At 43.2% G+C, this 14,613-nt stretch overlaps 1 protein-coding gene across 1 annotated transcript; it reads left to right on the top strand.

Annotated features, from left to right (window-relative positions):
• Positions 1-11,720: 11,720 nt before the first annotated feature.
• Positions 11,721-12,683, top strand: LOC142004892 (olfactory receptor 10A4-like). The gene has a single exon (XM_074982571.1). It carries the CDS (start codon positions 11,721-11,723, stop codon positions 12,681-12,683), a length of 963 nt encoding a protein of 320 aa, XP_074838672.1.
• Positions 12,684-14,613: the final 1,930 nt, after the last annotated feature.

The following is a 14,613-nucleotide window of genomic DNA, read 5'->3' as shown; positions in this document are numbered from 1 at the left end:
GACTGATTACTTTACTTCAAAGCCTTTTGTGAGGGACCTTGTCAAAGACTTTCTGGAAAGGTAAGTACATTATATACACTGGTTTTCCCTTATTGACAGGCTTGTTGACCCCCTCAAAGAAAACTAGTCCATTGGACAGGCATGATTTCCCTTTATAGAAGCCTTGTTGGCTTTTGCCCAACAAATTATGATCCTCCATGTGTCTGACAATTCAATTGTTTATTATACTTTCAATTAATTTCCCTGGTCCTGATGTGAGATTAACCAATCTCTTGTTGCTGGAACATCTTTATAGCCCGTTTTAAAGACTGGAATCACATTTGCTATTTTCCAGTCATTTGGTACAGAAGATGATTTAAAGGAAAATGTACAAACCACAACTTCGTATGTGAGTCCTTTCAGCGCCAGGTGAATGACACCTGGCCCTGGTGACTTATCAGAGCTTAAGTTTTTCAATTTATTCCAAAACCTTCTCTAATGTCGCTTCAATGTGGTACAATTACTCAGATTTGTCTCCGAAAAATCATGGGTCAGATTTGGAAATCTTCCTAACCTCCTCAGCTGTTAAGATGGATGTAACAAATTTACTTGGTTTCTTCAAAATGACCTTATTGCCCATCTTGAATTACTTTTGAGAGAGAAAAATAAATATGCATTCAAAGAGCAATAATATCCCCTGATACTGGAAGATACGCTTTGTTGCTGGGGTAAATGGATGTAGCTCTTTTAGAATAAATATATCAGATCCTTGCTAATGGAAATGAACCGTCCTTCTACTAAACAACAAGAATTCCTCTGGCACCTTATAGACCAACAGATATTTTGGACCATCAACGTTTGTGGGCAAAGACCCACTTTGTCAGATGTTGCATCTGATAAAGTGGGTCTTTGCCCAAAAAGCTTATGCTCTAAAATATCTGTTAGTCTATAAGATACCACAGGACTTCTTGTTGTTTTTGAAGATACAGACTAACTAGGTTACCTCTCTGATACTTGTCCTTCTACTGAGGTCAAAGTGGTCACATCTACAATGGATCTACCTGCCATGTCTTGATTAACATCAAGGCAGAAATATCAGCTCGTGCATGATGATGATTGGACCAAGTTACATACATATAAGGAACTGAAGAATAGTAACAGAGGTTTTGTTAGAATTCAAGAAGGTTTGAGTCAGAAGCTTTGCAATGCTCTAAAAACCAGTATAAATTGTTTGATTAACCTCCACATGTTTTGTATTCCTCAAATTCAGGTCCAGAATCTCTTTCTTTGTCACCTCTACAGATGATCCATTCTCTGAGAGTCCCTCCTGGGAACCAGACCATCTTGGGTGTCCTCATCTTGGAGGGGTTTTCTTATCTTAACAAGCTGCAAATACTTCTGTTTCTGGTGCTTCTGGTAATCTATTTGGCTACCCTGGTGGGGAACCTGTTGGTTATCCTGATTATAATGATAACCCGCTCTCTCCACACCCCCATGTATTTTTTTCTGGTGAACCTCTCTTTCTTGGAAGTCTGCTTCACTACGAGTATGGTCCCTCAGCTGCTGGTTCACCTCCTGGTGGAAGAAAAGACCATCTCCATTGTGGGTTGTGCAGCCCAGATGTACTTCATGGCCACCATGGGCCTCACGGAATGCTGCCTCCTCGCAGCCATGGCCTACGACCGCTACGTGGCCATCTGCCACCCCCTGCACTACACAACCATCATGAGTGCCCGGGTGTGTGCTCTGCTCGCGGGGGCTTCATGGTTCATTGGCATCTCAGTGGAAGTAGCTGTGACCATGTGGATCTTCAGCCTGCCCTTCTGTGGCTCCAGCCGCATCCACCACTTCTTCTGTGACGTTCCACTGGTCACGAAGATGGCATGCATAGACACATCTCAGATTAAGATTTTAGGCTTCATAGTGACAGTGCTGTTTATTATGTGTCCTTTTTTATTGATCCTCCTGTCCTACGTCTGCATTATCTCCACCATCCTCAAGATGGCATCGGCGGAGGGAAGGCGTAAAGCCTTCTCCACTTGTTCCTCCCACCTCGCGGTGGTGACTTTGTTCTATGGAACGGCCCTTTTCACCTACCTGCTGCCCAAATCAGGCTCCACCACAGAGAGTGACCTACTCATTTCTCTCCTGAATACAATTGTCTCACCAGTGCTCAACCCCATCATATACACTCTGAGGAACAAAGAGGTGAAGGGAGCCTTGAGAAATGCAGTCGAGAAGAGCATCTTTGCACACAGCTGGAGAAATCTGAGATTGAAAAGTACAATTAGACAAAATGGTGGATTTAAGGGAAATCCATAAATATAATCACAGAATCATAGAATCATAGAATACTAGAATTGGAAGGGACCTTGAGAGGCCATCAAGTCCAGCTCCCTGCCCTCATGGCAGGACCAAGTACTGTCTAAACCATGCCTGACAGACATCTATCTAAACTGTTATTAATTATCTCCAGCGATGGAGATTCCACAACGTCCCTTGGCAATTTATTTCACTGTTTGACCACCCTGACAGTTAGGAACTTTTTCCTAACGTCCAATCTAAACCTCCCTTGCTGCAGTTTAAGTCCATTGCCTTTTGTTCTATCCTCAGAGGCCAAGAAGAAAAAGTTTTCTCCCTCCTACTTATGACACCCTTTTAGATACCTGAAAACCGCTATCATGCCCCCACTCATTCTTCTCTTTTCCAAACTGAACAAGCCCAATTCTTTCAGCCTTTCTTCATAGATCACATTCTCTAGACCTTTAATCATTCTTGTTGCTCTTTTCTGGACCCTCTCTAATTTCTTCACATCTTTCTTGAACTGTGGTGCCCAGAACTGGACACAATACTCCAGCTGAGGCCTAACCAGTGCAGAGTAGAGAGGAAGAATGCCTTCTTGGCTACATCTACACTAGCCAAAAACTTTGAAATGGCCACATGGATTGAAACATATCTGGTTGGCTAAGTACTGGTATCTCCTTCCAAGCCAGGCTCTCACAATCGGGCAGCCACACCTTCTCTTGAGGTCTTACCAGACACCAGTATTGGGAACACAGATATGTAGATAATAGTTATGACTTCAGCAACCCCGAAGATACATGTCCAAAACCAGGTTTTACAGATTCCTAGTGGCCTGTGTAGAAACAGCCCATGTGCCTCACAGAGTGCTGCCTCCTTGTAGCCATGACCTATGACCGCTATGTGGCCATCTGCCAACCCCTGCACTACACAACCATCATGAGTGGACGGGTCCATGCTCTACTGGCAGGAGCTTCATGGTTTGTTGGCATCTCAGTAGAAGTTGTTCACACCACAGAGATCTTCAGCTTGGGATTCTGTGGCTCCGACTGCATCCACCACTTCTTCTGTGATGGCCCACCACTGCTGAAGATGGCATGCACCGACACATCTCCGATTAAGATTTTAAATTTCATTGTGTCAGTGCTGTTTATCATGAACCCTTTTTCACTGATACTCCTGTCCTACATCAACATTATCTCCACCATCCTGAAGCTGCCATTGCCAGAGGGGAGGCACAAAGTCTTCTCCACCTGCTCCTCACACCTCATGGTGGTGATCTTTTTTTATGGAACAGCCTTGACCACGTACCTGGTGCCCAAATCTGGCTCCACCACATAGAGTGACCTACTCGTTTCTCTCTTGAATACAATTGTCTCACCAGTGCTCAACCCCATCGTACACACTCTGAGGAACAAAGAGGGGAAGGAAGCCTTGAAAAACACAGTCAAGAGGATCATCTTTGGTCACTACCAGAGAAATTAAAGAATGAGGAGTAGAGTTGGTGAAAATGATGGAATGAAGTGAAATCCATAAATAGTTTGTTGAATTTGTCACAGCGACTCTCAGTCTTGTAACTCGAATTTCCTCATGCTTTGACCCATGCAAACCTCTTGGGATAATGAGAGACAGTTTATGAAAAACCCCCTCAAGGTATCAATTTGTCTTTCTGTGCACATGGAAGGCTCATTCGGAAAGCCCCCTTTATCAATTTCTCACAGTAACTCTCTTTATTGTTACTGTAACTTCCTCATGTGACAGGCTTTGCCTTATTGAACATCTGTTGGGATATTGAGAGACATGTTAAGAAAAAACTTCTAGATATAAAAGTATCTGTCTGTGCAGCAGGAAGGCTCATTAGGTCAGCCTCCTTTATCCATGAAGAGTAGATCTGCACAGTGGTAGCCCTTCCCAAGTAATAACAATTTACACCATATTCCATTATATATAAAAAGAGCTTTTGTTATGCAAAAGAGTAGGATTTGGGGGGTTATAAGTGGCAACAAGCTGATCAAAATAAATTCTCAAATCAAAGAAAAGGAAAAACACACAGCTAATTCTATTCTTGTGAGTTCTTACCCGAAAGACTGGTCTTTATATCAGGTAAACTCTTCAGGTCAGAAATGATCTTATCCTGACCCGGGTCTACAGTAAATTTCTCTGTTTTTCTTAGGGTGTCTCAGGCTATTTCTAAGGCAGGATGAAGACAAAAGTTGGGGAACCCCTGTGCCCTTTTCATACCTTTCCCCTGTGGAGGGAATTACATTATTCTTTATCTTTAAGAGTGTATTCCAAGATGGAGCCTGCATATGACTAGGTAACTTGTGCAGGCCCTTTTTAAACAATCAGCCCTTGCCGCTCTGCTGGGCCCCATGTTCACAGACTAGTTCCTCCCATGTGGATTGACACCCATTAAGTTGGCTGAGAACTGCTATCTCCTCCTAACTCAAGCCTTCCCAATAGGGCAGCCACACCACATGTTAAGCTCTTCCTGGAGACCAATTTTGGGAACACAGGGACAGGAGGGTAGTGAAGCACTGGAATGCTTTGCCTAGAAAGGTGGTGGGTTCTCCATCCCTAGAGGTTTTTAAGTCCTGCCTTGACAAGGTCTTGGCTGGGGTGACTTAATTGGGGTTGAGCCTGCTTGAAGCAGGAGGCTAGACTAGATGACCTCCTGAAGTCCATTCCAGGCCTATGATTCTATGATTCTATAATATTGACAATAGCTACAGCTTCCCAAGCCCAAGTGATACATGTTCAAAAATGGGTTTTAGAGATCCAGCATGTAATAACAAAAAATTATTGGTCACAGCAACATCTCATTAAAAACATCTCTTAGTTATGCATATTGATATTCATAACACACTTTCTATAAAGCATGGTGGGGGGAGATGGTCACAGGTTTCTGTATTCTTTTGGCAAAATCCCACATATTGGAAACTGTGGGTAGGTAAGAATATCGAGAAAGTAAAAGTCAGGCAGAGGTATTATGAGTCCAAGACATGAGCAGATGTATGATTTAAGCAATGTCATGGTAAATAATTTAGAGATATGCTTATGAGCTTGTGATAAAAGAGTTAATGGCCTATGGGAACAAACCCATCATGATATAAATATGGTAATAAAAAAAAAAGAAAGGGTCAGGGACACCTGCTGAATATGAACATTAGCATTAGTGTATCTTGGGCTCTGTGGACTGGGGGCAGTGACATTCTGTAAGGAACAGCAAAAGAGGTGATAACTAACTCAGGGTGTCGTTTTGTAAGGGATGGTGTAAGTCTGTGTATGTCCAACTCCTTCTGCATGATCACCCTCTGGCTAGGTAGGATAAGGTATTTGTGAAGTTCCTAATGCTTTTAATAGAAGTGCTGTCAATATAAAGTCATCTCTTAAGTGTTGATGTTTCAACTCTGCCTTGGGGATTCCCAGAACTGTGATTGTGATAATATTGGGCATAATCTTGAGACATTCCCTGACCAATTTTCAGAGGAAGAAGAGGGGAAAAAAATCCACACTGAGCACCCACTGCATTCCTGCTTTCAAATCCCCAAAATGGCCCTGCTGGAGTAATAGCTCTTTCCTTCTCTTGATGGTAACTCAATAATGAGTAGGGCATCTTCACGTCACCTTCCTATTTTTGAGTTTGTTGATGGCTGACCAGCCCAATTCTGGAGCTGCTGGTCTTATCACAGAAGATGCAGGTGTTGGTAAATGGCAGAGGGGCACAGGGCAGATTTTGTCCCTCTTCTCCACCTCTTCTCGTCTTCCCTGCTGCTAGACCTCTCAAATTGTGCCACCTTCTCACGGACTACCCATCTCCAGTGGGGATGGTCCTGGGTGAGATTTTCCCAGGTGTCACCTCCAAGGTTTCACCTTTTCTTGCGTGCCTACCTACAGCACATCCTCACATTGCTTCCTCTGGCCCCCAATGCCCCTCTGTCCTTCCTCCAGCTATGAAAACAGAATCTGTTTTGGGAGGCGCTGATCAGACATTTGAACCACGTGACCAATCAAACAAACTATTGAAGAATGCTAGTGTCTTGAGTACTGGTCAAGTTTGATTCTTCCAGGATGCTAGTGTTTGTGTGCCTATTGTCCCAATAGGATAGGATAGGCTGGAGTAAAAGAAGGCCCCCAGGTGAGCCCACTTCACTGGGTCAGGATATCCTTGGGACTGTCACGTGCTGTGCTGAAACACCATGAAACTTCTGCCTCTGGGAGCCTGTTCTCCTTTAACCTTGTCTTGCCGAGAAGCAGGGCCAGGGTAGAAGCCCGTAGGCTGCAGACACCCACTGTTAGCAGTGTTGTGGGACACCTTCTCCCATTACCCAGTGCACTGCCCTTCTGGGAGCTGAACCCCAGTTATATCCCTGTCAACGTGTGTAGAGAGATACATTTTGTAAGGGCATGAAATTCACTCTATTTCTGAATTTGAAGAGCAATCAGAAAAGGATATTGCTCCTTGCCTGTCCCCCAGGAAGTAATTACTGAGATTGGGTTTATTGCTAAACACAGGTGATTTTATAAAGTATAAAATGGTGGATTTACCTGTAGGGAGAAGACAGAACAAGATAGAGAAAATGAGCAAAATAAACCAACCCACCAGGTCAGTTTAAACCACTATAGAAAGTAATTACATGCTTAACCTCACCCTGGTTCTTCCCAGCAACCACTTCAGGTGGAGTCTCTGGGTACAGCTGTAGACTAGGATCAGCTCATGCTAATTTCACCTCTAACAGCCTCTGGTGGTAAATGACAGAAAACAAGATGGGTTTAGTCATCATGTGACAGGTCACATGGCTTTGTAGCCGTGTTCACCCTCTCCTCCCCAGGAAAGCTCAGCTCTTGCACTGTTCCTTATATCTTTCCAATGGCCACAAACATTGTGGCTTCGGTCATTGTTGAGCCTGAAGGGTCAACAGTGGGTGCGACCCAGAGGACTGCATAGGAAATTACAGATGCGCATCTGAATACTCCTAAAGTCCCCTAAAAAAATGACCAATGCATACTCATGGATTAATCATATTCAACCAATCCTAACCTTTCCATTGACACCTTACATGACCCATCCTGTCTAGAACATATATAAGTTATGTCATATCCATATGAAAAGCACCTTGTCATAGAGCACATGGGATGTCTCATCACACTCGGCATTCTTCTGCCTGCAGCACATGGCTCCCTATTGTCATCCTTCCCCCCACTGTAAATTTGAATGCTGCAGAGAGCTTGTCTTAGGTGTGGCCCTAAAGCAAACTGACTGGAGCCAAAGGGAAGTGTCCCACCGACTGCTGTGGGCTTTGGATCTTCTCCTCCAGAAGTGCAATGGATCCTGTGGTCATGGCAGTGGAGTCTGGGAGTCAGGACTCCTCAGGAGTCTTCCCAGCTCTGGCAGGGGATTGGGGTGCAATGGTTAGCATATGTGGGATTGTGTCTCAGAGCTCCTGGGTTCTCATCGTGGCCCTCAGGCAAGAGTGATGCCCATAGTCTGAGTATCAGAGAACTGGGGACAAGAGCCATGTGTGTTTTTCCTGCCTTTGTCAATGATGCCATGTGTTGTGTTGTCATTGGACAAACTATTCCTCCTTCCAAACTAAAAAGGTGTCACACAATTTGCCTTGCTTAGCAAATCCCACGATGACGTTCATCTTTTTTTTTTGGTCTGAGGCACTCTTTTTCTTCCTATGAGTATTATTACAAGAAACTTCCATCGGGGAATTGGTCGCAGAAGCCACCAAAGGTAATAAAAACACCAGTGTTCCTAAACAGGTACAGTGTCTGTAGCAAGGAGATACAACTGCACATCCTTCATGATTATGACTATAAAAGACTCACCCTATTCCCATTGAAGTCCATTGGCATTGTGACCCACACTGGAAATGGAGCAAAAGCCAGTATTTTATGTGATTTTTCTGACCATGTATAGGTAAGCCTAGTGTGTTACTGGGTACAGATTGTGTGTATTCTATCTATCTTTCTATCTATCTATCCTCATGCACCATATCTCTCTATCTATCTATCTACCTATCCCCATACACCCTATCTATCTATCTATCTATCTATCTATCTATCTAGTTAAATCCACCTGGTAGTCTGCCTGCTGCTGTATCATTTCTTTTCATGGTCCCTGAATCTATCAGTCAGCATTTAATTAACTTCATTTTCTGAGTGAGGATAAAAGCATGACTTTCTTGGTAAGGTACTAATTGCACAAGAAGGTTTACTTCTGAGAATCCTTTAGTGCCCACCAGAGTGATAGGTGTGCACCAGACATCCCCAGATTCCATCCAATATTTGTGCTCTTCTGCTGGTGGTAACCTTGTTTTTTTCTCTCTCATGTCTCTCATCTTTCTGTTCCTCTACCCTTAGCAGCATCCAGTGAACCGAAATGGAAATGTGGTTTCTAAAGGAGCAGACGGGAATACAGTCAGCTGGGTGAGCTCCATCTGGCTAGATTCCTTGAAGATCTCTGAAAATATCACTCAGCCGCCACTGACAAAAAATCTCTACTGACCTTATTCCTAATGGTGAGAGAATTTGTGCATTTAAATTAAACTGTTCCCAACATCAGCCCACCAACCTATCAAAATCCCTTCAGACCAAATGAGTTGAACTTTATCAACGTTTTCTATCTGAAAACCTTCACACGCATGAAAGGTTTCAATTTTCCATTCAATTTCACCTGAGGTTTTCCACATTGAAATGAGGTCTTTTCCTCTTTTCACTTTTCTTATCAATTCCCAGTGAAATCAACGATTGGAACACGGAGATATTAACACCCTGGGGAGAGAAACTGCCTTTGTAGGCTGACAGCCGCTCCCAGTCTCTGTTTAATCCTTCGGTAATGGAGTCACATTTGCAAATAAATTGCAGCTCAGAGATTTCTCTCTCCATCTGATTTTTGAAATTTCTTTGTTTCAGGACTGCCACCCTTAAATCTGCCACTGAGTGTCCAGGGAGATTGAAGTGTTCCCCCACAGGCTTCTGTACATTACCCTTCCTGATGTCTGATATCTACACCAGAGACATCACCACAAGACCTAATGTCAGCCACACCATCAGGGGTTCCTTTACCAGCACAGCAACTAATATAATATATGCCATCATGTGCCAGCAATGCCCCACTGCCATTTACATTGGCCAAACTGGACAGTCTCTTCGTAAATGAATAAATGGACATAAATCAGACATCAGGAAGGGTAATGTACAGAAGCCGGTGGGGGAACACTTCAATCTCCCTGGACACTCAGTGGCAGATTTAAGGGTGACAGTCCTGAAACAAAGACATTTCAAAAATCAGATGGAGAGAGAAATCTCTGAGCTGCAATTTATTTGCAAATTTGACTCCACTAACCAAGGATGAAACAGAGACTGGGAGTGGCTCGCACCTTACAAAAGCAGCTTCTCTGTCCTGGGTGTTAATATCTCTCCATTAGACTCTGACAATAGCTCATCTCCCCCTGTCTGATCTGACTTGTTTTTTCCTCTTTTGATACATACTACTGATACTGGGCCATTTCCACCTTGCTGAATAGACCTTGTCAGCTCTGGCCCTCCCTTTTACTGGGACCCCACTCTTTAAATACCCCTCTGAAACCACCCCCTCACTCATGCATTGGATGAAGAGGGCCTTTGTCCACGAAAACTTATGCACCAAAATATCTGTTAGTCTATAAGGTGCCACAGGACTTCTTGTTGTTCTCAAAGCTACAGACTAACACAGCTATCTGTCTGATATTGGAACACGGGGATTTGCCAGGATATGGAAATTCCACTTTCCAGCCAGCTCTCATTTTACTGCAATCATCATGCTGATTAAGTACTAATAAATGTCCATGTAGATTCCCCAAAGTAGCTCTTAAGAGAGACAGAAGAATTCCCACCACTTCTCCAGATATTTGGAGAATATCATTGGTTTTCTGCTTATCTTTTTCTCTGCAGTGCACTTAGCATAGTGATCCATCAGAAGTTCCTTGGGTTGTTTATTGTAGTTTTTGCTTGTGATTCTCTCACTCTTCTTCCTGTGTCAGTGAAAACCCTTATAACAGGTATGTTGGAGGACAGTGGGTTTCCCCATATGTGAGTTTTTGTGCATAGCGAATATGTAATTGACTGGAAAATAGGTCGTTGTTCATAGAGAGTTTTGGGTGTCGGGAGACTTCTATTTCCATTTCTGAAAATCGAGCGACCTCAGGTGCTTCTTTTGGTCATTCCGAATTTCCCACTGTGCTGCCCCCTTTGATTTCATGCATTGCTTTTTAGAGTCCTATGCAGACGTTACTAGCAGTTTGCAGAATATGATGTGTGTTAATTCTCATTTGTACTTGAGCTCTGCCACTTGAGTTCTCATGGAGTTTGTTGTCCACATGGAACTTTGAAGTGAAGGCTATGTGGCAAATGTGTTTTACATTGCAGGCTCTTTCTTCCTGCAGATTTCTGGGTAGGCAGGCTATGGAACGAGGACACACCTATTTTGCAACTATGTGGAGATCTTTTTCTACTTATGGAGATGTTACAATTTACAGCAACTAAGGAAATGGCCCAAGGTCTTTTTGTTTCTATTGAGGGAAACTAATGCACTCTGGGATTTGGTTTAGTGGAGTTAGAAATGATTTTATTGTTCTCTAATACTAAGGAAGAATGTCATATCTTAAAAAGCATAAATATTCCCCATTCTTTTAAACATTCATGGTGCTTCTCATTCTTCAAAGCGTTCCAGACAAGTTTGGCTCAGCAATGTAAGTTTACACATACGTACAAAAAGAGAGAGAAGTCCTGTGTCACCTTATAGACTAACATATTTTGGAGTATAAACTTGTGTGGGCAAAGACCTGTTCATTCAGATGCAATGTGGTGGAGATTTCAGGGGCAGGTCTAATTACACAGGCTCATGAAAGGCCTAGGAGTCCCAAAGAAGAGGAAGGCCACAACTGACATCGTCAATTCAATCACTGAGGATGAGCCCCACTCCAAGCAGCTGATGTCAAGGTGTGAACAGGAAGAGAGGAGAAATTGTTTTTTAAGTTGACCTGCCACTCCCAGGTTCTGTTGTATCCTTCATTGATGTCATCTAATTTGCAACCGAACAGTAAGTCTGCAGTTTCCCTTTGGGGGACTGTTTTTGAAGGTCTTTTGTTTCAGAATGGCTACAGGGAGATGGAAGATTTCTCCTACAGGTACCTTTTCTGATATCTCATTTGTGTCCATTTATTCTTCTACACAGCGCGAGTCCAGTTTGGCCACTGTATATCTCGAAGAGGTATTGCTGGCACATGATGGCATATATTACCTTAGTAGATGTGCAGGTGAATGAGCCCTTGATGGTGTGGTTCATGAGGTTAATTTAATCATGGAAGCAACTGTCACTTATGCAAGTTGTAAGGACAGTGGAAACACTTGTTTTAGATTAAAGAAATAATTTCTTTTTGTGTCCCCTATAGATGATCCATTCTGCACAAGTCCATAATGAGAATGAGACCATCTCTGATGTCCTTATCTTGGTGGGGTTTTCATATCTTAACAAGCTGCAAATCCTTCTGTTTCTTGTGCTTCTGGTCATCTACTTGGCCACCCTGACAGGGAACGTGCTGGTTATCCTGCTGATAAAGATCACCTCCTCCCTCCACACCCCCATGTACTTCTTCCTGGTGAACCTCTCCTTCCTGGAAATTTGCTTCATTTCGAGTATGGTCCCTCAGCTGCTGGGTCACCTCTTGGTGGAGGAAAAGACCATCTCCATTGCTGGCTGTGCAGCCCAGATGTACTTCACCAATGTCACAGGCCTCACAGAGTGCTGTCTACTTGCAGCCATGGCCTATGACCGCTACGTCGCCATCTGCCACCCCCTGCACTACACAACCATTATGAGCAGCCAGGTGTGTGCACTGCTCGCAGGGGCTTCATGGTTCATCAGCATCTCAGAAGAACTTGCTCACACCTCGTGGATCTTCAGCCTGGGATTCTGTGGCTCCAACCAAATTCACCACTTCTTCTGCGATACCCCACCACTGCTAAAGATGGCATGTGCTGACACATCTCAGATTAACATTTTACGTTTAATTGTGACTGTGCTGTTTGTCTTGAGCCCTTTTTTACTGATACTCCTGTCCTATATCTGCATTATCTCTATTATCCTCAAAATGCCATCAAAAGAGGGGAGGCATAAAATCTTCTCCACCTGCTCCTCTCACCTCATGGTGGTGACTTTGTTCTACGGAACAGCCCTGATCACATACCTGGTGCCCAAATCTAGCTCTACCACAGACAGCGACCTATTCATTTCTCTCTTGAACAGAATTGTCTCACCCATGCTCAACCCCATCATATACACTCTGCGGAACAAAGAGGTAAAGGGAGCCTGGAAAAACACACTGAAGAAGAGCATCTTTTCACACAGCCAGTGAAATCAGAGAGTGAAGAGTTAGTCAAAAGGGCAGAATGAAGGGAAATCCGTATTTTGTTGAATTTCTCACAGCAGCTGTCTGTATTGTTACAGTAACTTCCTCACGTGACAGGCCTTGACCTGCTGAACATCTATTGGGATATTGAGAGACACGTTAAGAAAAAACTTCTAGATATAAAGTTGTCTGTCTGTGCAGTAGGAGGGCTCATTAGGCTAGCCCCCATTATCCATGAAGTGTAGATGTGCACAGTGGTAGCCCTTACCAGGTAACAATAATTTATACTGGGATCAATTACAAACAAAAGACTTTCGTTAAGCAAAACTGCAGGATTTAAGTGGTTGTAAATGAGAAGAAGCCAAGTGAAATGAGTTATGAAATCAAATAAAACGAGAATTCTAGTCTTGTGAGTGCTTACCCTTTAGATTGGTCTTTAGATCAGGTGTAATAGTCAGGTCAGCAATGATCTTACCTTGACCTGTGTCTCCAGTAAAGTTCTCTGTCTTTCTGAGGGTGTCGCAGGCCGTTGTAAGGATGAGGACAAAAGATGGAGGAACCCCTGGGCCCTTCTCATACCTTTCCCTTCTGGAGGGAATTTCATTGTTCTCTTTCTTTAAGAATGTTTTCCAAGATGGACCCTGTCCCATAATCAGGTCACTAGTTCAAGTCCCTTTTAGGGAATCCACCAGTGCCTATCTCTTTAGTTCCATGTTCAACAACAAGTTCCTCACCTGTGGATTGACACCCATGAATTCGGCTAAGTACCACCTTGTCTTTCCAAACTAGACTCTCACAATAGGGCAGACACACCTCCTCTTGAGGTCTTTCCAGAGATGAATTTTGGGAACACAAATATATGGACAATAGCTATAGCTTCTCCAAACCAAGTGTTCCATGCCCAAAAATGGGTTTTACAGATGCAGCATGGAATAACAATGAAAATAATCGGTCATAAGCACCATCTCATTAAAAGCATCTCTTCGTTATACATATATGTTCATAACCTGCTTCCCATAAAGAACGGATGGGAGTTGCTCACAAGTTTGTGTATTGTTTTGGTGAAATTCCACATATTGCAAACAGGAGGTAGGTAAGTATAACGTGGAAGTAAATTCAGGCAGAGATTTTATGAGTCTTTGACATGAGCACATGTGTGGTTTAACCAATATCATGGTAAATGAGAGATAAGCTAATGAGCTTGTGATAAAAGAATTAATGGCCTACGGATGAAGTCCATTGTGAGATGAACATGATGATGAAGTATAATAAGGGAAAGGATTGGGAACATCTGTTGAATATGTACAATAGCATCAGTGTAACACACTATAAACATGTATCCTTGGCTTTGTGGCTTGGGGGATCGTAGTTTATTAGTAAACGTGAAGGACATGATGCCTAACTGTTTGGGTTGCTTTGCAAGGGATGGAGTAAGTATGGACATAGGAGATGGACATGTTGAGAGTCTGTGGGTTAGTTTAAGAGGGGGTAAAAAACAAGGGTGATGTCCTGTTAGGAGTCTACTACAGGCCACCTAACCAGGTGGAAGAGGTGGATGATGCTTTTTTTAAACAACTAACAAAATCATCCAGAGCCCAGGATTTGGTGGTGATGGGGGACTTTAACTATCCAGGTATATGCTGGGACACTAATACAGCGGGGCGCAGACTATCCAGTAAGTTCTTAGACTGCATTGGAGACAATTTTTTATTCCAAAAAGTTGAAAAAGCCACCAGGGGAGAAACTGTTCTGGATTTGATTTTAACAAATAAGGAGGACTTGGTCGAGAATTTGAATGTGGGAGGCTGCTTGGGTGAAAGTGATCGTGAAATCATAGAATTCACAATTCTAAGGACTGGTAGGAGGGAAAATAGCAAAACAGAGATGATGGATTTCAGGAAGGCAGATTTTAGTAAACTCAGAGAGCTGGTAGGTA

The sequence above is a fragment of the Carettochelys insculpta genome, chromosome 32 (genome assembly GCF_033958435.1).
Source record: "Carettochelys insculpta isolate YL-2023 chromosome 32, ASM3395843v1, whole genome shotgun sequence".
Classification (NCBI taxonomy): domain Eukaryota; kingdom Metazoa; phylum Chordata; order Testudines; family Carettochelyidae; genus Carettochelys; species Carettochelys insculpta.
This window is presented reverse-complemented; position numbering and strand designations above follow the sequence as displayed.